The sequence below is a fragment of the Lates calcarifer genome, unplaced genomic scaffold, assembly GCF_001640805.2.
Source record: "Lates calcarifer isolate ASB-BC8 unplaced genomic scaffold, TLL_Latcal_v3 scaffold_82_176, whole genome shotgun sequence".
NCBI classification, from domain to species: domain Eukaryota; kingdom Metazoa; phylum Chordata; class Actinopteri; family Centropomidae; genus Lates; species Lates calcarifer.
Genome location: NW_026118179.1, coordinates 1 through 23,554, shown reverse-complemented (window position 1 = coordinate 23,554; position 23,554 = coordinate 1). Strand labels below are relative to the sequence as shown.

The window sequence follows — 23,554 nt, the reverse complement described above, 5'->3', positions numbered from 1 at the left end:
TCTTCATTGTACAAAGACTCTGGACAAAGTGGAGACACCTGGAGGAAACATACAGAGGAAAATGATCAATACCCTACTGCCTATTCCTCATCAACAGTTCAACATTACAGCTGAAACTGAACATTTAACTAAATATTTTTATGCCTGACTATAAAGTGACTTTTATTTCTATTACTTCTACTGTTACTTCTAAAATTAGATTACTTTTACCATTACATACTACTTCTTAATTCTTAAAAACTACATCTAGTAACAGATTACTTTGACTTGTATTTCACTTCTTATTACAAACAGTGCAATATCAGTACTCAAATCCAATCTATCACTGTGTACACAGTCTTGTATATATAATGCCCTTTTCTATTGTTGTTGTTGTGACTGATTATGTTACTCAAATAAATACTTCTAAAGAATATTTTGTTACTGTGACATTTAGTGACTCCTTACTATGCTGACATTTTACAACAGTTTTGTGATGCTTTACAGACATTTTGAATTATATTTTGGATCACTGTTACTTCTGCATTGCTTTTATATTACAAATTACTTTTACTATTACCTCTAATATTAGATTGCTCTACCATTCTACTGTTTTTCTTATTACATTTTACTTCTAAATCTACTGATTACTTTAACTAACTAATGCTAATCAGCTGAAACTGAACATTTAACTAAATATTTTTATGCCTGACTATAAAGTGACTTATTTCTATTTTGGATTACTTCTACTGTTACTTCTAAAATTAGATTACTTTTACCATTACATACTACTTTTACTGTTTCAAACTACATCTAGTAACAGATTACTTTGACTTGTATCTTACTTATTATTATTTCAAACAGTGCAATATCAGTACTCAAATCCAACTATCACTCTGTACACAGTCCTGTTTATACTGTTCATATTGTTACAGCTTGTCTTGTGTGTATATATAATGCATTTTTGTTGTTGTGACTGATAAAAGGATTGTTACTCAAATAAATACTTCTAAAGAATATTTTGACACTCTGTTTAATATTGTATGAAAGTGAATATTATTAGCCAGAGTTTTACATTTTATTTGAAAGTAGAGAAACTTGGCATTTCTGCATTACAAGATCACTTTTGTGATATTACTTTGAAAATAGACTCAAAAGTTACACTTGAAACTTTACTGTGACATTTAGTTACAGTTTCTGACACTATACTGACATTTTACAAGAGTTTTGTGATGCCTTAATATACTGAACTGACAGTTTTTGACACTATACTGTGACATTTTGGATAACTGTTAATACATATTACATTTGTTTTAATGCTATTATTACACTTTGCTGATACACTAAATACTGAACATAAACAAACAAATGTCTGTGTTGGACAGTTAATATATGTCAGTCCTGGTCTCTCTTCTCAAAGAAGTTCTTCTGGAGGAAATCAAAGAGAAACAGAAAGGAAAATGATCAATACACTACTCATCAACAGTTCAACATTACAACTGAAATTGAACATCTAACAAAATATTATATAAAGTGACTTTTATTTCTATTTTGGATTACTTCTACTGTTACCATTACATATTACTTCTTAATTTAACTTTTATTGTTTCAAACTACATCTACTAGACTACTTGACTTGCATCAAACAAACAGTGCATTACTCAAATCCAATCTATCACTGTGTAAAAACTTCCACATCACAGGTCAACACAAGTCCAACAAATAACCTGACAGAGTAGAAGTCAATACTCACTTTGCCCACTAGTTGGTTTAAAGGCTGTGTGTGAGCTTCCCCCAGTGCCCCGGCCTCTGGTAGTGTAGTGGGATAAGCGTTGCGCTGCAACGTCAGAAGCAGCTCCTCCGGGAGCTGGTTCGCGTCTCACAGCTGCCAGCAGACTGGGGTGAAGAGCCGTCCAGTGGCGAAGGGGACCTCACGGTGCGATGGAGCAACGGGGGGGTCGGGTGGGGTCCGTCCCACCCGGCGTTTCTGAGAGGTGTAAAGAAGGGGTTATGAAACAATAAGAGACAACCAGCTGAAATTTTACAGAACAGAACAGAATGAACACAACAACAGAAACCTCTTACAAACCACTTCAAAACAGAAAACTCTTACAAAACTACTACTTCTAGACTACTGAATGAAGCTTGAGGTGCAACTGCTTATGTTCTTTCTCGTTTCGTTAGTTTGGTTTAAAGTTAAAGAGTTCTATGACATAGAGCAGATGCTAACGGCATGGGTCGCTATGCTATGACATAGAGCAGATGTTGTCTGGCAGATTAGCTCACACCGACAAGCATCGGCTTAACAACTCAAAGAGCACGGGTTCGACTCCAAGCGTCGGCTAACGTGGCCGCAGTAAGACTCGGCAGTAATTGAGTTTTGTAAAGCTGCGGCAGACAAACGTACTCACAGTTTGCGGTGAAGAGTGAACAGGACCCTCCGGTGCGTGGACAGCTGAAATTTTCGGAGACACAATAATGATGCATTATATCAACGGCAAGAACAAGACTAAACTACAGTATACAAGAGTAGAATTGCAGGGAGTAATGACTGGTTGAACTGTTCACATTGCACAATGCTCATTGCCGACAAGCTATCACTCCGTCACCATTACAGCTATTATCGATCGATTACCGATCCTTTTGACAATAGAGCGTTTAAATGAATTATACGTGATATCATGATATGAGGCTCATATATGACAACACAGGCTGACGAGTGAGTGATAAATACAACGCTAGACCACATCAAAATATACTGTGCGAAATTAACAGCGTAGAATAATTAATGTCATTGTCATGTCGACACACGCTACCTGACTGGGGGGGCAGAACTTCATTTCTTCTCGCCACAGTCTGAAGGAGGTCACTGCAGCTGAGAAACAGTCATTGTTAACTTATATTCTTAAATACTTAACAATCATAGAAATTGCATCAAGACATCTCTGCTTAAAATTACCTCACTCAGATCAGAAGCCTTCCCTTCCTGATGTTGGTGTACTCACAGTGGGAGCCCAGGCGTCTATAGTATAATGGTAGTATAGTATAAATATTCAACTCGGCGTCTTTAGAAGTATTTATTTGAGTAACATAATCAACAACAACAAAAATAGACAAGGGCATTATATATACAAGACAGCTGTAACAATATGAACAGGATTGTGTACACAGTGATAGATTGGATTTATTGGACAGTGGTTACATATTACAGTAAGAAAAGAACAACAAACAAATAATAATTATTCTTTTTAGTCTGACCCTGTCATGAAGGGTCAGACTAAAAAGAATAAACACTGACCTTCTGGAAACATCTTCATCGTCTGCCTCTTCTCTCTGTGAAAGAGAAAAACACAAGGGTGTGTGTAAATTACCTGGGAGTCTAAACTCTGACATTTTTGATGATGTGGTGTTTTGTTTGTTTTTTACGACCGCTAGCAGTCTACTACTACTACTACTTCTGCATTGTTTTTACTTTGTTTACATTGTTTCTGCTTTAGCTTAGATAGCTTTTACCATTACATGTTACTTTTCTGAGAATGAAGGCAACATTCAAAAAGTGATCCCGCATAGGTATGCTAACGCTCTTCGCTAACGCCAGCAAGTTAGCTCCTTACCTTTACGTACGCCCAGGTGTGTTCAGCACGCCCAGGTGTGTTCAGCATCCAGCCTCACTCGACTCACTGTTCGACAAAAAAGTGTTCTCACAGTACTGACAAACGGTTGTTTGTGGTTGGTTCGAAGGTTAGTTTAAATTTGTTTGCCGACTTTGTTCCTGTTTGCCCTCCTCCCATAGTGTCGCAGGCGATGACGAAACACGACGTGGCCAATGAGAACACACTGGACCGATGACTTGCGCTATATAAATAAAACACTGAACCTCTTACCCCTGCATTCTGATCCAAAGGACATCAACAGATTAAGGTTTATGTAGTATTTGACATAACAAATGTACAAACTGGCAGTTGAAAAAAACAAAGTAATGTCTGATAGTCATGACACATGTAAAACAGTGTTTGAACAGAAATGAGTAATTCAACACACTCCACCTCAGCAGCTGAGTTTCAACCGTCAAACAACCTTCCTCTCTGTGAACTCTCAAGTCAGTGGAGTGAATACACATGACCAGAACATTTTAGTAGTAAAATCTCCTTTTCATACTGTTTGTAAAGGCTGGAACATGTTTGTACAACAGTAAATCTCAAGGAAACAACATACAACATCAAACTTCTGCTGCTGTCATTTGTTAGATTTGGTGATTGTTAATCCTGTGCAACAGTTTGTATTTATGGTCAGCTGCACATTGTCACTGGTTAAATTAACACGTACAAACTGCTGCAAATGTAAAATAAGGCACTTTTTTACAGTTTTTAAAGGCAGCCAGTTAAAAGCAATTTCTGTGCGACATCAGTATACTGAGCAGCAATTAGTTTACATATGATAAATATGAAGCATAGAAAATAAATAGTGTCTATGTCAACAGTTCTTACAGCAGTGATCTCCAGGCTCTGTCAGCTTGAGGGAAATGACAGCATAATGTGCATAGATTTGGCTCAGCCATTCAAGGCCACAGTGAGGGTGGAGGGTGGAGCCTCTGCAAATCTTCTGTCCTCCTCAGTCTCCTCGCCAGCTGGAGTGGATGAGGCCCTCTGTGCTTCACCAGAGGCAGGGTGGGGACCCCCACAAGCCGAGGCACTTTCTGAAAGTCTTGTGGCAAAGCAGTGAGTCAGCTCCTCCCTGAGCTCACAGAGCAGTCTCAAAGATAACCAAGTTACCGTCTGCTGTCTGTGCGTGTCCATTTGACACGTTAGGACGGCTTCTGTTCTCGAAAGCCTGAAAACACAGTTTCAACAAATGTTTACATTTAAGCTTTTCACAGCAAGAGGCTGATGGATATTTTAGATGGAGATGCTCACCTGTTTAGCTGCCTCCAGTAGAGCTGCTGCCTCTTGCTTGCCCGTCTGCTGCACCATTTTATAAAAGACACATTCTGGATCTTGAAGGAGGGTGTAAGGCTCATCATATGCGTGGATTTTCCCTGCATCTAAAACCTGGACACAAAATCACATTTGTGATTAGTATATGAGGAGTATATGATTTCACGTCACCTTTCAAGTTAAACTAAATAACTGTCCTCTGTTGAATTTGCAGAGTTTAGTGTATTTATGAGCTTTTCAATTTTTAAAAGTAACTTTAAAAGATCTTACTTTTCAGTAAAAAGGACTGCTGCCCTCTAGAGGACAAAAGTTCTCATTTGCAGCAGTGATGTAGCTGTTTAAGGCTGAAACAATACTTTTTAATTTGATAGTGATCTGATGTTCTCTGGTTGTTACTCTCAGGTTTGTTGTACTTTTGTATACAGTCAGCATCTGTTATGCTGCATAAATCACATGATCTAAAGTATGCACCAGTATGCGGTCACTGTCTATGATGGTGTTGAGACGATGAGCGATGGTGAGGACGGTACATTCTCTGAACTTGTCTCGTATGGTTTTCTGGATCAGCTCATCTGTCCTGCAGAGACAGACACAGCACACACAGTTCCCTGCACATTAGTACAAGAATTCTGTCAGTGTGATCCTGTCCATGAGATGTGAGCCACAGTACCTGGGGTCCACGTTGGCCGTGGCCTCGTCGATGATGAGGATGCGGTTCTTCCTCAGGATGGCTCTGGCCAGACACACCAACTGTCTCTGACCCACGCTGAAGTTAGAGCCTGACTCAGCCAGAACTGTCTCCAACTTACCAGGCAGCTCCTCCACCACAGACTTCAGCTGCACCTGCAGAGACCAGGGAGACAGAAGATCATATTAAGAATAAAGAAGCTCTGATTGTGCAGCTGAAACAAAAGAGTTTCCAAACAGAACCAGAGAGAGAAATGGCTCATGGACATTTGAGTGGAAATCCAGGTGATGTTAGGTTGGTCTACATGCTGCCGCAGGGTCCATCTGAATAGAGTTTTTTCTTCCGATTTTTAAATTTACTGGAGTTTCAAATTACAGTTTCAATCCTGCCTCATTATTCTTCATAGAAAGCAAATCTTATAGGCCACCTTAGTTTGTATTTCTAAGAACCCTGACCCTGTGTGCGCCTGTGTGACTGTGTGTTACTGACCTCTTGCAGAGCGTTCCACAGCTCCTCATCTGTGTGTTGGTTAAAAGGGTCCAGGTTCTTCCTCATGGAGCCAGTAAACAGCACTGGGTCCTGGAAAACAAGAGGGTGGAAAGGTCAAAGGTCACTCTGATTACAACAAAATTCAGAAATAAACAATTCAGTTTGTATTAGTGACATTTATTGTTCTTGGTATGATCCTCAAGGTTTACTGTTCTCCTGAGCTACAGTAACTTTTAAATTCAACAATGAGCTCATTACTCTACAGTGTTACTGTTACACAGGTAGTAAAGGTCTCATCATGTTTACCTGAGGGATGATGGACATCTTCTGGCGCAGGTCATGGAGGCCGATCTCTGAGGTCAGAACACCATCGATGTAGATCTTTCCCTGAGGCTCTGCCAGGCGGAACAGAGCTGAGACCAGGGAGCTTTTCCCAGCACCTGTTCTCCCCACAATACCAACCTGACACACAGGAACAAACAACATCAGCTGAGCTTTAACATCACGTCAGACAGACAGTGTCTGGCCGTCTGATGACGAATGTGTCTGACCTTCTCTTTGGGTCTGAACATCGCTTTCAGGTCCTGCAGCACCAGCGGTCCGTTGCTGCTGTAGGAGAAGTTGATGTGGTCGAAAGTCACCAGGCCTTTGCTGGGCCAATCAGGAGGTGGGCGCTTCTGGGTTTCCCAGGGTGCTTCATTCTCCAGTTCAGTGTACTCCACTACCCTCTCTACTGATGTCATCTGAAGACAGCAGCACACACATGCACAGACTGAAGAAAGAGACCAGGAGGTCAAACCAAATAAAACCAAAGACACACTGAATATCTTACCATGTTCTCCACCTCTGCACTCTGCCTCACACCCCACTGGAACATGCCCATCAGTGTGATGGAGTAGGTCAGAGCCAAACCCACAGAGCCAGCATCCAGCTCTGAGAGGAAGAGAGGAAAAAAATAAGTTTTTCACTTGGAGTGTTTATAAAGAATCATCATGCCCTCAGTGGTGGGCAGCAGCACAAAACCAAAGTTCTAATACTAAAAATTTCCTCACGGTCTCTGAGCAGAAGGCAGCCAAACGTGACAATGGTAACGAAGATGGAGCAGATGCCGTCAAGTCGGACGGCGAACCAGCGAGAGGTGGTCAGGAACAGGAACCAGGCCGCTGTTCAGGAGGAGGACAACATGTTACTGACACTGGACTAACAGGTCACACAGGCTTCACACTGATGAATAGTGAATGTTAAAGTAACGAGGCCGAGGAGAACCTGAGTGCAGGTCCTGATGAGCATCAAAGGCTTTCTGGAACCTCTCCTCGGCTCCGAAGGCTCGGATCGTCCACAGACCCTGAAGAGACGAAGACAGGTGGGAGAAGACTGGACTCCGAGCTGCAGGGCACACAACACACAGAGGGCGAGTTTATGGTTTTTTCACACAGCCTTTAAGATGTACAAAGCCCTTCAACCCTTCAACACTCACTGGTGGACTCGAGGCGTTTGATGTCTCTGGAGGTTTGCAGGAAATAACGTCGGAGGTAGAGGAAGATGAGGAGGAGGGGCAGAACGGGGATGAGGATCCAGGGGATCACTGACGCAGAGACAGCGATCACCCCGAGAATCTGCAGGAACACCTGCTCACAGAAACAAAAAAGATTTCTGATGTGAAAACTGAACAGTCACTGATCCTCTGAGTCAAACCATATTAAAACCATACAAGCATCATTTTGAAAGCAGCTGGATTTGTCTCACAACATTTTGTCAGTATAATGTGTTTGAGAGGATCTAAAATGATGTTGATTGTGTGAATTGAATGAGCTGCTGCGTCAGTGCTCTGACATCTGTCCTCACCTGGATGAAGTCCACAAAGGTCCACGGTAAGTTAGAATCCAGCTGACCGATGTCCTTAGAGAACCTGTTGAGAACTCTTCCTGAGGTGAGACAGAACACAGATCATCAAACTACTGAACTGTAAACTAAGCACTCGAGATGACATCTTTTTCTTAAGTCAGTCAGTTTATGCTTTTTGCCAAATGCGCTGATGTGTAAACTTTTGCTCACCGATGGGGTTGATGTCAAAGAAGCGCACAGGTGTTCTGAGGATGGAGTTGAACATGCAGTTGTGCAGAGCCTGTGCGCACCTCACCAGCACATTGAACAGGAGCAGATTCCTCATGAAGCCAAAAACGATGACGGCTGCTGTCAAACCTGTAAAAAATATCCTCTTTTACCTGACTGACACATCACACAGTACACACAGTGCAGGAGACACACTGAGCAGAGTAAATAACATAGTGTGTTTTCAGGTTACCCCCATAAACGCCCAGGTAGAAAGCTGTGTCCAGCTCTTTGGTGATGTTCTGTCCGTTGTGGATGATAGTGCTGTTATTATCACCGAGCTTCTCTTGCTCATCAGCCCTGATCAGTCAGAAACAAGTATGAAATGACTTAAAAAATAAATACAAATAAATACAAATAAAAATAAATAAAATACCTAAATACACTGAGGAGAATTATGTCTTCTTAATGGTTTTCATACTGACCAGTAAGCTAGCCACCAGTCCTGCATGATGTATGCTACCTACAGGGGGAAAGAGGTAATCGTAAAGGATTTATACTTCTCATGTCATCACTTCTTTCACATTCTCTCAGTGAGCAAACATGTAGAAAGTGAAATAATTCTAAAAATAATTAGTTTTCTCTGTGTCTTCTTGCGTACCTGAGCCAGGAGGTTGACCAGTAAGACAACAAGCAGAGTAAAGATGCTTGCTCCAGCTCTTAGAAATTTGACGTACAGACTCACTCCGATGGTTCCCTCAGCTCGACTCTCCTCTACCACCGTCTGCACCGGCTCTGCCTGTGAGGACAACTCTGGATCAACTCATCATGATCACTGTGCACAGTTTTAGAGATTCCACGGCATACTGATAATAATGAAGTGAAAATGAAAATGAAAATAATAAAGATAATGTACCAACCGGTAATTGGTCTCCATCTTTGACCGACTGCACAGAGGAGGACTGAGAGAGCACTGAATTCTGGGACAGAGTTCTGCTCCTGGTGGGGACGTCTGAAGGAGGCAGCTGTTGCTCCTCTTCCTCCTCTTTCTTCAGCAGGGAGGTGAAGTCCACTCCAGACCGCTGCAGCTCCATGTACGTCCCCTTTGCCACCATGTGACCCTGACACAAGGAACAATCTGCACATTTGTACTCATGTTTACATGCCACTGCCAGCACCTAAACACTACCTCATCATGTTTACACAAACCTTTGACAAGTTTATGGTTAATACATGTCATTCTACTGATATGCTGGTGCTGACCTCCTGAAACACTAACAGTGTAAAGTCTCACTGCTGACATAAACAGGCTGTAATGTTCATTATGCTGTTTCAAGGAAAAACATACTGGTGCCAAACATCAACACTGCAGTTGCAGATAATCTCAATAAAAGATAAAATACTAAATAAAATCAGTACAGTATGTGATATGACCAGAGGGTGGTGCTAGAGGAAAGCTCATAGACTCATTTAAGTAAGGGCCATGACAATCTTCCCATTAAATGTTCATATTCATAACATGTAAGATGGCCTGATGGTGGCAGTACAGGACAGGTTTGATATTCTGGGACCAACAAACATCCACAGAAAATTTTACAGAACTCCAGATTTGAAATATCTTCTTATTTCTTTAAAATACAGGTTTGAACATGTATTAACTGAAAATATGCAACTGCTATGAGAATACACTGGGCTTCATGGAAGAAATAACTGTCTTTATAAACTACAGTGGTCCGGTTTAATGGGAGGAGGACGAGGAGACGAGACAGTCACATGGAGGAATGAGAGAATTATGTGACACTGTCAGGTGTGACAAAGGAAGGTCCACCAGACAGACCTGACCCTTAAGAAAACAAGAAACAACTAAGTCAATGGGAAAAAGGAAGTACTGAACCTCTCAATTAGTTGGGAGCCATAATGTACGTCACACTAATACAGTGTACAGTGTTAAGTTTTCGTTATTTGGTGTAATATTATTTCTTTGGTCAGAGTGTAAATACAGTACACAGAGTGAAGTTTAGGTATGTGTGGATTATTTTTTGATGTGAACAGGCACCAACCTCCTTGAGGACCAGAATCTGGTCTGCTGCTTTCAGGTACTGCAGCTGGTGGGTGACCAGGATTCGGGGCTTATTCTTCAGCAGACCACAGATACACCTGATATGGAGACATACAGTAAAGATCATGTCACTGTCTTATTAACAAATTGCAGCAACTTATAGAGAAAAAGAATAAAAAACAAATTTTCACATTTAAAATGCGTGCCCTTATAACAGTTATTATGTAATGTTCTGTGGGACTGTATTATCTAAGAGGAAGAGTGGAACAGGAAGAGTGGGGCCAAGTTCAATTGTCTGTCTGACACCAGCAGCACCGCACCTCTTCCTGCCTTAGTTCTAAAACTTTCCTTGATCTTTGTCTCTTCTCACTTGAGATGCCTTTCATTACAAAGCAACACAGTCCAAAAACCAACCCTACAACAATACTATAAACCAACAGGCTGCTGCTGTATGGGGTAGAGCAGCAAAAAGCTAAAGACGTCATGTACAGTAAGAGTGCAGATACACGCCGCCTTCTTTTACTGGAACTCTGTCCTGCTGTGATCTGGCACTGAAGGCTTTCCGCTCCAGGTCTGAAGCCTTCTTCCAGTGTGTGTTGACCAGAACACTCCAGTATTTTCCTGTTTGGCACATGTTGTGGTTTAATATTGCACGAGACCTTAGCCTGCAGCTGGAGTATTTGCGTGTGAAAGCATGTGCAGACGTATAGAGGGAATTCAGCCACTCAGACTCACACTTGATGAACTGGATGGGTCACATTTGCTGAGCAGAAAGAGTCTCAAATACTTGATTCTGAAGTCACTCACTGTTCAAAGAGGTGTCTCCCAACCTCAGCATCCACAGCACTCAGGGGATCATCCAGGAGGTAGATATCTGCCTCCTGATACACTGCCCTGAAACACACACACACACACGCACACACACACACATCGTTTTGTTAGCATCTGCTGATAGAATTTAGCTATTACACCACGGGGAACATTCCAGTCATTGGTTTTTCTTTCATATTATTTCATGTCTTTTCTGTTATGTTTATCAGTACAAGTGGTGATATCAATATCACATTGAAAAATATCACAAGATTCAAAGCATGTTCCCCACGTACTCTGACCATAGGGTTTTCTTTACCTTCCAAGCAACAGCAACAGCATCATATAGTTGTTGGGCTATACTAACTTCCTTTATAGAAGCTAAATTCTTAATTCCAGCCAGCACTGAGTCAATAAACAGATAATATATTGCTACCTTTTGACTCTGGAAATCATGCTGCTTCTAATCTGTAAGACATGTTTGCTTCCTTGGAAATATTTCTCAATCATTTAAGCTTTACTTTTCCTCTCCTAATACAGAGACGTTTTTGAAATTGTAACCCATCATCTCACTGTTTCAAAGCTCAGATCAGCGTCCTTGAGGATGACTTGTTTATGCTGTTATTTTGTGTTTCTGTGATGTATATGTTTGCATTTTTGCATCTATATCTATCAACTTCTTTGGTCACTGTTGTTTAAACGTTCTCTCACTGGGAACTCTACTTATTTTACACATCAAAGTGTGTTTCCAGGTGTTGGGCAGTGCTACAGCATATGTGAAAAAGTTGACTGTTGTCATTTGAGACTATAAATGACAACATGTCAGGTGTGCTTTTTTAGCAGAGACTTGTAAAATAACACACCTGAATCTCTGATTGCACTGTTGCCAGCCCAGTTGCATTGTGGGTTAAGTGATACCTTTTAAGGAGATAGAAGAATGTGTGGAATTAAAAAGACTAGCTCTGGTTCTGCTGCTTTGATTTTTATGCTGGTTTTAAACTGCCCATTGTGAATCTTAATGTTTAAGGAATGTTAAACCTCCCAGTCAGGTAGGGGCCAACAGAAGCAGCTTTAGTGAACTCAAAGTAACCTGCTCTGAACATGACAGCCTCCATGACAATCTGATGTTGAATAAACTTACGTCTAACTTATGTCACACAGTCTTATCAGTCTTGTCTATTCATCAAGTAAGAATTTCTTCAGGACATCAATCAAAACCATGTAAATTTAGGCTGTCCTCACACCTCGCCAGGTTGACCCGAGCTTTCTGTCCCCCGCTGAGTGTGGCTCCTCGGTCTCCAATCAGTGTCAGGTCTCCATCTGGAAGCAGCTCCAGATCCTGCACCAAAGGAAAGCACAATATAGATCATGTAGAGTTAACAAACACCAAAACAGAGGAGTGGTAACACTAAAACTATTTACTACTACTACCTATTATATTCAATATGCAAAATATTAATACAATAATTCTGTGTCAGTTAAAACACAGACACAGATTTGAGAAAACAAAGGTCAACTGTCAAAGCTAGCTAGTGATGAGATTCTCACATCTGAGCACATGCAGCAATGGAATGCATTTTGCTGCTAAAAGCATGTTTTTATTTAATAGGGGCATCGAGAATATTTCTACCTCTGCAGATCCTTTCCATCACACTCAGTGAGCTCAGCTCTGATGAAACGGCAGCAACGATAAGATTAATATCAATATGGGAGATTGGGCAAGGTTTTATTTGGATTTCTTCAGAAATTTTCTTTCTTTCCAGCACATCACAGACATCCATACAAATATTTGTGCCGATTAGTACCTTCACTCCTATAAATATTATCTTATCAAGCATGAGTAAATATCTCTTTGGCTATAAGAATTGTGATGTGCTTTTTACTAATTATTCAACATATAAGACACAAAACAATAATCGTCAATGAATCAATATTGAGAATAATCGTTATGTTCAGCCCTATTTCCAAGCACCATGACTGTGTGTGTTTTTACATGTGTGCATTTGTATAACAGTTAGGAAACCTGTCTAATGAGCTATGAACAGGTTTCTAAACTCTTACACAATCATGTGGGAATCATTATAGAAACTGATCACTGAGACATCACTGAGTTACTTACCTGCATGTTAAGTGACTCTTGACACACATGCGGTTATGTCAACTGCTTGAGTCAGCACATTGGTGTTGTTAAATGAAATCTGACAGGCACATTAAATGACTGCATATAAAAACATGAACCTGGTTTATAGTATAGAAATAAGTCACATATTAAATGAGAGGGAGAGTGTGTGTGCGCACCAGGCAATACTACCAAGATAAGTCTGGTAGTATTGCCTGCTGTGTCTGGTCTGCGTCAGAACAGAACATTATATTTTGTGGTGGTGTTTTGTAATTTGGTCCTTTTACCCAGTCATGAGTGAACAGTGCAACAAATCACAACTCACAAGTAAATGAATTACTTGTGAGTCAGTTTCAATAACCTCTCCTCCAGCCAGGTGAAGTGCAATCATAGTTCAAACTCAGACATCTGAGAAACCAACAGGCGTCCTGTGTTTTAAGTCTTGCAGTTGGTATATGGTACTGCACTGCCCAAAGAAAGCAACAAAGCATTTAGCACAATAATAAAATTGAGATTACACAGAGGATTAGAGTCTTGCATTTGGAGACCTCCCTGCTGCCCAACATGAGCAGGAAGTTACAAAGCAGCATTGTTAAGTCCACAACAGTCTGTAGAGTCCTCTATGTGCATCACACTGCCATTCAAATACAGTTAGCAAACAGGCAAACAGATAATGCTGCTGCCTGAGGCTCCTTTTGTCAGGTACCTACTGTCAGTGGCTGAGGGATAAATGAACAGCACCTAGTCAGCTTGTTTTAACAGCTAATGTAGCATCTTTTGTTAGTTGCCATTAGTTACGCATCGGTTGCTGCCGTTCTTTCTGATCTGGCACTCTCACATCTAAAGACACATAGCCTCGGCTTATATTAGCTAATAGGTATGTGTCAGTGTCTTAAAACTCATGAAAACTTGATTTTATAATCATCACCAGTCTTTGTAAATCGTGGCTATATAAGCAACGATTAAAGTAAACATTAGGAAAAACATCTTTGGTTATCAGAGGCTGTTTGAGGGTCAAAAACTCAGCAAATCAGCTTCATCAGAACTGTGTGGGTGTGGTTTGATCAGATTTGATTTACGGTAGACTGGTGCTTGGAGCTGCGTGACACCACATTTTTCCAACTAAGCCATACTCCTTCAAATCAGTGAGAAGAGTGCAGCCAAAAACAGAAAGCGCTCACGTAAGATAATCAAAACTGCCTTAAAATTGGCAGAAAATGTTGTTAGTATAAGAAGCCACATCCCAGCCTGAATTAGACTTATGTTGTTTTCAGACTTTCAATAAGTAAAAATCCCAACTATCCAGTTAACAATCAACCTTACTGGTTATATGATCAGTGTGATGATACTCTGTTTCCCAGGCCATACTGCTGGGTGCTACCTGTGTGCCTCAGACAGTATCCTGCTGCTACCAGCTGCTAACTCCCTCCACACAGGAAGCCACTCAATTGATTCAGCATCAAAAACAATTCCAGTGTTGTTAGTCATCATGCTCTCACCACATGCTCCATCTGCCCACAAACTCAATATAATTCACTCAGTAATGATAGATCCATACAGCTTTAACAGACTGGGCAAGATTACTGTTCTCCTCAATATTGCAGTAAACTGTTGCACTAGTGCAACATCAAGACAGGAGCCTGTCTCGTAAACAAGGATTAGTGGGTTAGCTAGCTAACTTTGGGATTAACCCTGGCTCTTCAGTCTTACAGAGAGAGCTCGAGTTAACACTGAGGTCAGTTGTCTTGGTAACTGATGCCTCAGGCCAAAAAACAAGGAGTCGGTTTCACTCAGGCTTATAGATCAACTCATATGAAAGAACAGTGAGGAAAAAATAATACTCACCATTCCTACAGGACCCCATACTGCATTTACACCGAGTGTCGATTACAACATTAGAGTGACAAACCATAACTTTATACCAACTATAGCATCCAGTGTCTATAACTTTTGACTGACTGAATCATTACTTTTTATGGCTACAATGAATGCATTTCGTGGAAATCAGAAACTTATCTTATCTTCTTACATATGCTGCTTCTATCTGCTGATGTTACTGCTATTTCATAATGTTTCAGCAGGCATGTTTTTTATTATATTAAATACTCTGCTTCTCATCTGATGGTGTTGCATTAAGGGCTTAGAAGAAAGCTCCAACTCTCTTTTCTAAGTTTTGTTGTTTGTTTGTTTGTTTTAAGTTTTCTCTATATATTCAAATGATAATGTGTATCTGGTATAAATGTATGTAATCTAATGTCATAATCAAATCTCTCACCCTCTTTAGAGCACAGGCTCTGATGACCTTCTCGTACTTCTGGGTGTTCAGCTCTTTCCCAAACAGGATGTTACTGCGGATGGTTCCAGGGAACACCCAGGGCTGCTGAGCAGCGTAGGTCAGTTGACCTTTGACCTTCAGCACACCTTTTTCAGTGGGCAACTCTCCCAGGATGGAGCTCAGCAGGGAGGACTGAATGGACATGCAGGCACAAAGAGAGGTAAGGCATGAGCTGACTGATGATGCAGGGAAGATTCTAGTTGCTGTTTGACTGAAAAGATGAAGTGTGTAGATAACTGACCTTTCCAGCTCCCACTGGTCCAATTACAGCCAGCAACTGATTTGAGTTCAGAGTGAGGGAGATGTTCTGCAGGGATGGAGCATCCAGACTCTGTAGAAAAAAGGATAGTGAAGTTTCTGTAAATAACACAGCCACACAGTGCACACTTAGCATAAAGAAGCCTGTATTTAAATTAGTAATTTAAACATGTTTGTTTTTTATCTGCAACCTGAAGGCATAGTGCAGAGTACACAACTGAAACCTGTGTATGCAGCATATACTAGTGAGACCAAGGTATCTGACCTTGTCCCAGTAGCAGAACAGATCCTGGATCTCCACAGAAGCATCCTTCTTCTCTTCCTGCGGCAGTGCAGTGCTGCCTTTTGTGATTTCATCCAGCATCAAGAACTCCTGGACAATAAAAAAAATAGAGTCGTATAAAATCCCATCCATCATAAACAGTGAATTTGCATACACTATTGTCTCCACAAGTATTATGTAACATGCACACGTAAGGAATCAAGAGATGTTTTTGGCGGAGTCATTTCCTGCAGTGGTCGGGTAAATCATTAGATAATGTTACATAACTGTCAGTTTTAAAATTACATTTCAAGATGGTCTTATCTTTATGAAAGAAAGAGAAAGGGGGAAGTGGTGGCTTTACAGAACCCAACATTCAAGTTGATGCAATGTGACAGAGGCAGTACAGGGATTAAATAATAAGTCATCAGCAGCCTCAACTGTAATATCAGCACAAGAGCTGGATGAAGCCAAATACTGCCACCTCTGATCTGCTTCTATAACATTGATGAAACACTGTGTGTATTGAAGACTCTATGAAAAGAGAAATAACTTGGGAAGCGAATATGAAAAGAGGTCTGCAGAGATAATGCAGAAGTACACAAAACCTCCAGATATAGATGGTATTAAGTAAATTTCCAGGTGTAAATAGGCTTCTGCACACTGACCAGAGAGAGGTATGGCTGTACTCTGCAGGCGCGTGCCTTTCTGTCAACTATATGAGGGAGCAGTCATTTCCAAGGAAGACAGTGTCCTTAAACATGCACTGAAGTTGTGCCAGGCCTATCTCTTGTATTGACTTGTATTTTCTCCTTCCTCAGACTTAAAAGCAGCAAGCTTTTTTGAAGCAGCTGATACCACTGAAAAATATGCTGTTTTATGAATACAACTTTATTAAAATGTGTATGAAATTATAATAAATTCTGCATTTTTGTGTTGCATTTAAGTTTAAACATATTGTTATAAATTCTCAAAATATTAGAGTACCCTACCTGAATCCTGCGAATGCTGACACGGCTCTCAAACAGCTTCTCGATGGCACTAGGGAAGAAGAGTGTGACGGTGAGCCGCACGGCGGTGTAGAGTGACACCGTCACAAACACACGACTGGCTGAGATAGTATTTCCCAGGAGGACATAGAGGGTGAAGGTGATGAAGACGATGATCTTGCTGGCGCAAAAGAAGGAGGCCATGTTGAGACCTCGAAGGTAGGAGCTACTCATTATCTTGGAGATCTCTTTCCTGAAATGACAAAAAAATAAAAAATTTAAAAAATCACATGACCTAACTTAAAGCTTCATTTTACTGCAGCATCATACATGGACTGATGGTAACCAATATGAGAAGTGAAATTTCCTCATAATAATGAAGATGTGAATGGTTGTATCTTGTCAAGAAATCCAAAAATGCCTTTATTAGAAGCACATGAGGATTTGCTTTAATCCTTGAATAAAACTCCTGATCCAGATCAGCAGTGGTCAGGAGTGACACAGGAGATGTATGAAGTGTTTGGCAGAGGAGGATTTAAATAGCTGCGTGCCTGGCTAAATGCGGTGAGGGAAATGGAGCAGTGGATGGTACAGGCAGAGCAGGAAATAATTTGCCCAAATTCTGCCCAAAACCAAACCAGTTCACAAAGCTGACATTGTTACACATATCTGTACACAGAGCCTTGTTTATGTCTGCTCATACACATGACTGTGTTTAAAAAAAATCACACTTAATAAATCATCCAACAGATAGAACATTTTAAAAAGGTACTAGAAACTTGATTTAGAATTTAATTTCTTCCCCAATTTAAATTTAGTTATGCATGTGATGTACTGTGTAAACCATCAGATGTTTAATTAATAGCATTAAAACATCAACAGCATAAAAAAAAAGAAAAACAAAAGAAAAACAGTTTTCATGACTGTTTTCATACAGATCCAGACACTAGGTATAGATAAAGGCTTTACAATTAGATGCAAATAAAATTAAAAAAAAAACATGCAAAAAACAAAGCCATGTGGTGTAGGTTGCTGTAGCCATGAGCAATGAACTCTCTTAGACTAAGATGAACTCCTGATCACAAGAACTGGCAGCACTACAGAGCAGCATCAACTCATCAAGAAACCAAACTGTAATTTGTTTCTATTGAACACTGATGGAGGATCAGTACAACTGAGGAATGAGACTTGCTTGTGCTGCACACAAATCGAATCAATTTAACTAACCAAAGACGACCATCACAAATGTGTGTGTTCTAAATATCTTTTTTCTTCATCTGTTAGAATAAGCCCCTTGGAAGTTTTATGTAGAAAAAAAAAATCAGTCTAAAGGACATGTCTCACTTTCAAAACCAATTAGACTAGTAATTTTTAAACACATCTAAGACACCACCCAGCTGAGTGCGAGTGTGGTTTCAATCGAGCGCACCAAACAGTACACGCCACTTGAACACAACATGAATCTACAGCCTCGGGCCGTTTCTGTAGCCGACACTAACTCTGAATTTTTCACTAGAATATTTTATTACATTTTATAATAATTCTATCATTTCAAATGTAACTTTATTCATCTTTCTGTTCTGTGCTATACCATCAACATCATCTGTCAATTAGTATCTTTACACATGCACTAATCCTGGTTTTAACCATTCTCAGCCTATATATATAACGAACGTTATCAGGTTAGTGTTAACCTGTGGATTTGACGACTCTATAGTGCAGACACTCGGTGTAGGCTTTAGGCCTACACCAGGAGAGAGGATGTCAGTGTGAGGGTCTGCAGAGGATTTAGACAGACACTCACTGACCTCAACATTAACAAAATGCCAATCTAACAGCAGCACTGTAGAGGTGTGATCATCTGCTAAATATCACTGAAACAAATGGGGAAAAAACGGCTCACTGGCTTTGTTCACATGTGGTGCAGTGCGTCTCTCACTCTGAAAACTGTGGGATGATTTAGACAGCTGTTAGTTCAGGATCTAGACACACTAGTGCACATAAAGTATTATCTGTATTCTGATAATAATTTATCCTAGTGTGGATCAGATTATAATGTAAGTATAAAAACATAAGTAAGCTTTATGTACAATGACACAGCTAAGAAAAACAGAGGAGAGCGTTCTCAATTTGTAACTTGGTTTCTGTCACTGGTAGATATCTACTGAAACAAATATACAATGGTAAAGTAATAATCAGACATGCTGTAAATAATGAAACTTAATTATGACATAATCTATGGACACTAAAGTAAAAAAAAAGAGAGCACTACCTTATAAAGTAATGCAGATTTGTAGATATCTCATTTCAGAACCAGTATGTATTAAAATCTTACTTTGATCTAAAAACATGTTTTTACCTTCTGACCTCAGAGACCAGAGCAGCAAATGGTTTCTCCCAGGCGTACATCTTAATGATCCTAATTCCAGACACCACTTCATTCATTGTACGGATTCTGCTGTCAGTCAGAACTGCTGTCTTACTCCTGTGAAGACAAGTTGAAGATCACAGTTTAAATATAGTCTAATACAAAAGAAACAATATTGTCAACATTCATAGAATGTTTTTATGTGACTGCAAATTCTTTTCTACACAATGTAAAACACATTTCTGTATCCATTAGGCTGTGCTTACTTAACAAACAGGAACTTCTACTTGAGGCTATTTGAAATAGACTAAAAATCAGTTTTGCCAGTTGGAATTACACCTCAGTCAGTAAACAGGGAGATCCAGAGAGTGCAGTGCTGTTTGTGTTGTAAGGAGGAGGTCATAAAACTAGGATTCATGCTGCTTTACAACTATGTTACTTGAACCTTGTCCAGTGCTACCTGGACATGTACAGACATGTAGCTTCAGTCTCGGCCAGCTGGAAACATTTCAGAGTCAGCTGATTTCAACAAAACTGCATCACAGCCAACATCTGGTTAAAACTGCCACAAACAAACCAGTGAAGTAAATCATTATTTTATGGGTACAACGTCATCTGACGAAATCACAAACAAACTAAAATCTAAACAATCACAGAGAAACATAAGGAAGGTGTTAACTTCACTGCCACACAGCCCCCCTGCCCTCACGACACAGGTTTATGTCATTGTTTTGCAAATGCTTAGTTAGGCAGTGTTTTAAAACTCAATTTTGCAGAGTAGTAGCAGTAGTAGTAGTGTGAACAGAGAGCGGTGAGTTAGTGTGGACATAGTTGTTTTCAGCTAACTCAGTGAGTCAGTTAGTTAGGTAGTAGTTATTTCAGTCACAACAAATCTGTAGACTAGAAACACCTCTTTTATTTACTACTTGATCTAGAGATCATTTGTTTAAAAGTGGTAACTCTCACTCTTGTCACTTAAATGTATATTACTCATCTTAGTGTGAGTGTTACCTGAACTTAGAAAAGAGCCTTCCAAATAGGGTCTGCACAGGCATCAGGAACATTAGGACCACCATGCCTGCCAAGCATGACGGACCAATCTCCAACCACAGCAGCCCCACGACCACAGCTGCCTGGAGGGGCCCGACCACACAGAAAGATGTTTGAGAGAATTTGCTGTGAAAATGCTGTAATATGATCAGCACCAGAAAACAGGTAGATGCAAGACACAACAATTTTCTCATCACAAATATCGGGAACACATCTGAGTCAGAGTGATGATCAAAGTTAGTTCTGGTGACGTGTAAACTCCTGTCATTCAGAACTGGGCAGTTTTTACACAAGGGGCAGAGTCACTCAACAGGGACTTTCAAAAGACCTCAGTGCAAACCACCATGTGGGAATGACATGGTGTGACTAACAGCCCACTGCCAAGAAGAAAATGCCCTGAAGAACTGTGGAGTTTTCACAGCAGGTTCGCTGCAGGCTCGACCCCCCTGATTGAACTGAAACTCAACACTCCAATGAGACACTTGGATTGGTGCCACAAAGGCTCAGAGCATAATCAAGTCTGAACCTCACGCTAGGAGAGAGCTGCCAGAGAGTTAGAGTTTCTCTGAGTAAACACAGTCAGGACAGTGCTGACTCATGTCATGTGTCACACCCATCAAACCAATACACCTGGTACAATCATGCCAGGAACTTAAACGCTTCATATGTGCTCACTTGCAAAATTAGGTCAGACGCATTCCTCTAGTTTACATCACCAGGTGACACCTCATTTCACGTTATATCTGATCCAGTTAAGAATCTACGCAGATTCTCAGTCATCCAGGTAGTAATCTCTGGTGTGATCTTGACTGCGTAACATTTACGTCAGCTGCTCTACAAGGCCTTCTGTCAATTAATAATATCACAATATTTAGCTTTTATATATAATCTTTCAGTTGTACAGGCCTATATTTTTAAGTTTAGTTAGCTTTAGATAATGGTGTCAGTGCAGCTCTCTGGATCATTTTTAGTTAAGTTGTTAAAAGTGATACCATTAAGAACTGTCAATACTGCCTTGACCTTGCAGTAGAAACAGCAACATGTGTGTCTTTTCTTTTCCAAAAGCCTTAAATTTCACATACATCATCGAACTTGTTGACGTCATTGGAAAGGAGGTTGACAATCTGGCCGGTGGTGGTCTTTCCCATGGCTGAACTGCTGAGACACAGAGCCTAGAAAAAGAGAAGAATCACCATCAGTAAAGCAACATCAGTCACAAAACCCCTACATTTTAAATATCACCTACACTGTACATTCAAACAGTGTTAAGTGCTTGTACATAAGTGGGTGTGGATAAAATGCAAAAGGGAGTTTTTAATTAATTTTGCTGAACAAACCCATTCAAAGGTTGTCATTCATGCTCTCACCTTTATCCTGCTTTTGTGCCTTTTATCCAAATACAGCTCTTTAAGGATTACATGACAGAACTTGGCAGACTGTTCCAGGCACAAGAATGCAGTAATGACCTTTAGTACCCTTGATATAAAGTTGACCAGTGTTCAGTGACAACTGAGCTGAACTTTCTGTTCTCCTTTCTCACGCAAAAGCAATGCATCTTCCTACTGACCTTCTTATAGATCATGTGACACATGGCCACTCTGATCTTCATGCCTGCTCTCTGGACGTGGTAGAAGTAGAGGTGATGGAGCAGTGCCAGGCCGATGGTGCAGATAGACAAAGCAGCTGCGTAGCCGAGGGTCTCGTATAAAGCCTTCTTATCGTTTGGGTTGTAATTCTCAAAGTACTGAATCATCATCCCTAAGATGACTGGCTGGACCACTTTAATGACTTCCTGATATGCAGAGAAGGAGATGAAGAAGGGTGAGCATCACAACACATTAATTACAGCGAGGCAGCGGATGATTATATTCTTAAAGCTCTGATAACATGATAAATCACAGCATGTTCTGATCAAAGTCTGATGAACAGTGACACTGCTTTGGTTGTTGGGCTGAGATGAAATCAACACATTCATCATTTCTCAAGTTTTCTTTGTGTAAATGTTGCTAACAAACCAACCAATATAATAACCACTATATATAAATATGTATTTTTTATATTGACTATTTTTATACATGAATCAAAATGATCCAGTGATTTTGCTTGATAAATAATAATTAAAAAATGAGTTTCAACAGCATGTAAAATCATTTGAGACTTAATGCTCCCTATTCACCTCATTTCCAAAGCTTAACACAGACCAAACACTGACCTCTACCAGAGTAAAGAATCCCAGCACCGCATATGATTTCCAGTAGCACCTGATGATGACTTTGGTGAGTCTAGGCGTCCGCATGTCTTTGGTAGCCTTCTGGACCTCAAGATCCAGTATCTGTCATGTAAAGATGTCACGTTACTTGATGCATTTTTGTATGTTATAAGTCGAGCTCTCCATCCAGATGAGTTAGGACTCGTCTCTCAAGCAGAGTTCAAATAATTGCAGAGTCAAACTGAGACTTCCCTTTCACTTAATAAGACAAGCATCAGTCAGGCAATCTGGTCAAAGACAAGTTCTAACCTGCACTGATAATTTACACACCCCACAGCTGCCAGTCTTGGTTGCCAATGGTGATTCCTGTGGTAGTTGCAACAGTACTAATGATCATCCCACACGGTCCTGATGTAAAATTTAACAACTTTGAATAACAAAGATAAAGTGCTTTCATGATATAAAACCATATCCCCTTTTATATGACTTTGAAAAGCTACAAAAAGGGTAAAGCAGCCTCATTTCCATGACAGAAGGAGAAAGACATCCAAGGTCTTGTTTAAAGGCACTGCTCATCATTTATTCAGGTCATGAAATGGGTTCTAACAGTAGCTGAGAAACCGCTTATAGCATGTTCATGAAAAGTGACACAAAACAATTCCTCCTATGACCAGTGAGAACCCTTCTTAAACATGTGTCAGTTTATTCTGCCTGCAAGTAAATGTATCTGTATCCAGGTTAAGGTCAAGCATCTCAGAACACACACTTCAGAGGCAAATCAATTAAAAAGATAAGACTGTTGTTGCTTCTTAGCACCATAAATCCAATAAAAAATACAAAAACTGGTAACTACCATGAGGTGGTATTAGTCCACCTCATGGTAGTTTCCAACTTCCCCACACTGTGTGACGCATTAAAAACAGCTCACCAATATATAGTTTCATTTCTTAAAA

General features: G+C 40.3%; 1 protein-coding gene across 1 annotated transcript; it reads right to left on the bottom strand.

Moving 5' to 3' along the window:
• Positions 1-3,870: 3,870 nt before the first annotated feature.
• Positions 3,871-22,717, bottom strand: LOC108884755 (ATP-binding cassette sub-family C member 4; the record flags this gene model as incomplete). Its single annotated transcript, XM_018678826.1, is given in 29 exon segments — positions 3,871-4,809; positions 4,893-5,027; positions 5,385-5,490; positions 5,584-5,756; positions 6,091-6,180; positions 6,397-6,552; positions 6,642-6,833; positions 6,923-7,023; positions 7,143-7,253; positions 7,357-7,476; positions 7,568-7,718; positions 7,936-8,015; positions 8,146-8,292; positions 8,396-8,502; positions 8,628-8,665; positions 8,804-8,941; positions 9,063-9,263; positions 10,203-10,299; positions 11,009-11,095; positions 12,256-12,350; positions 15,406-15,597; positions 15,707-15,796; positions 15,989-16,096; positions 16,978-17,227; positions 19,334-19,459; positions 20,354-20,503; positions 21,473-21,564; positions 21,960-22,184; positions 22,605-22,717. Coding segments are annotated over 29 exon segments (3,761 nt in total), but the record flags the coding sequence as incomplete, so codon positions are not given.
• Between the last annotated feature and the right edge of the window lie 837 nt (positions 22,718-23,554).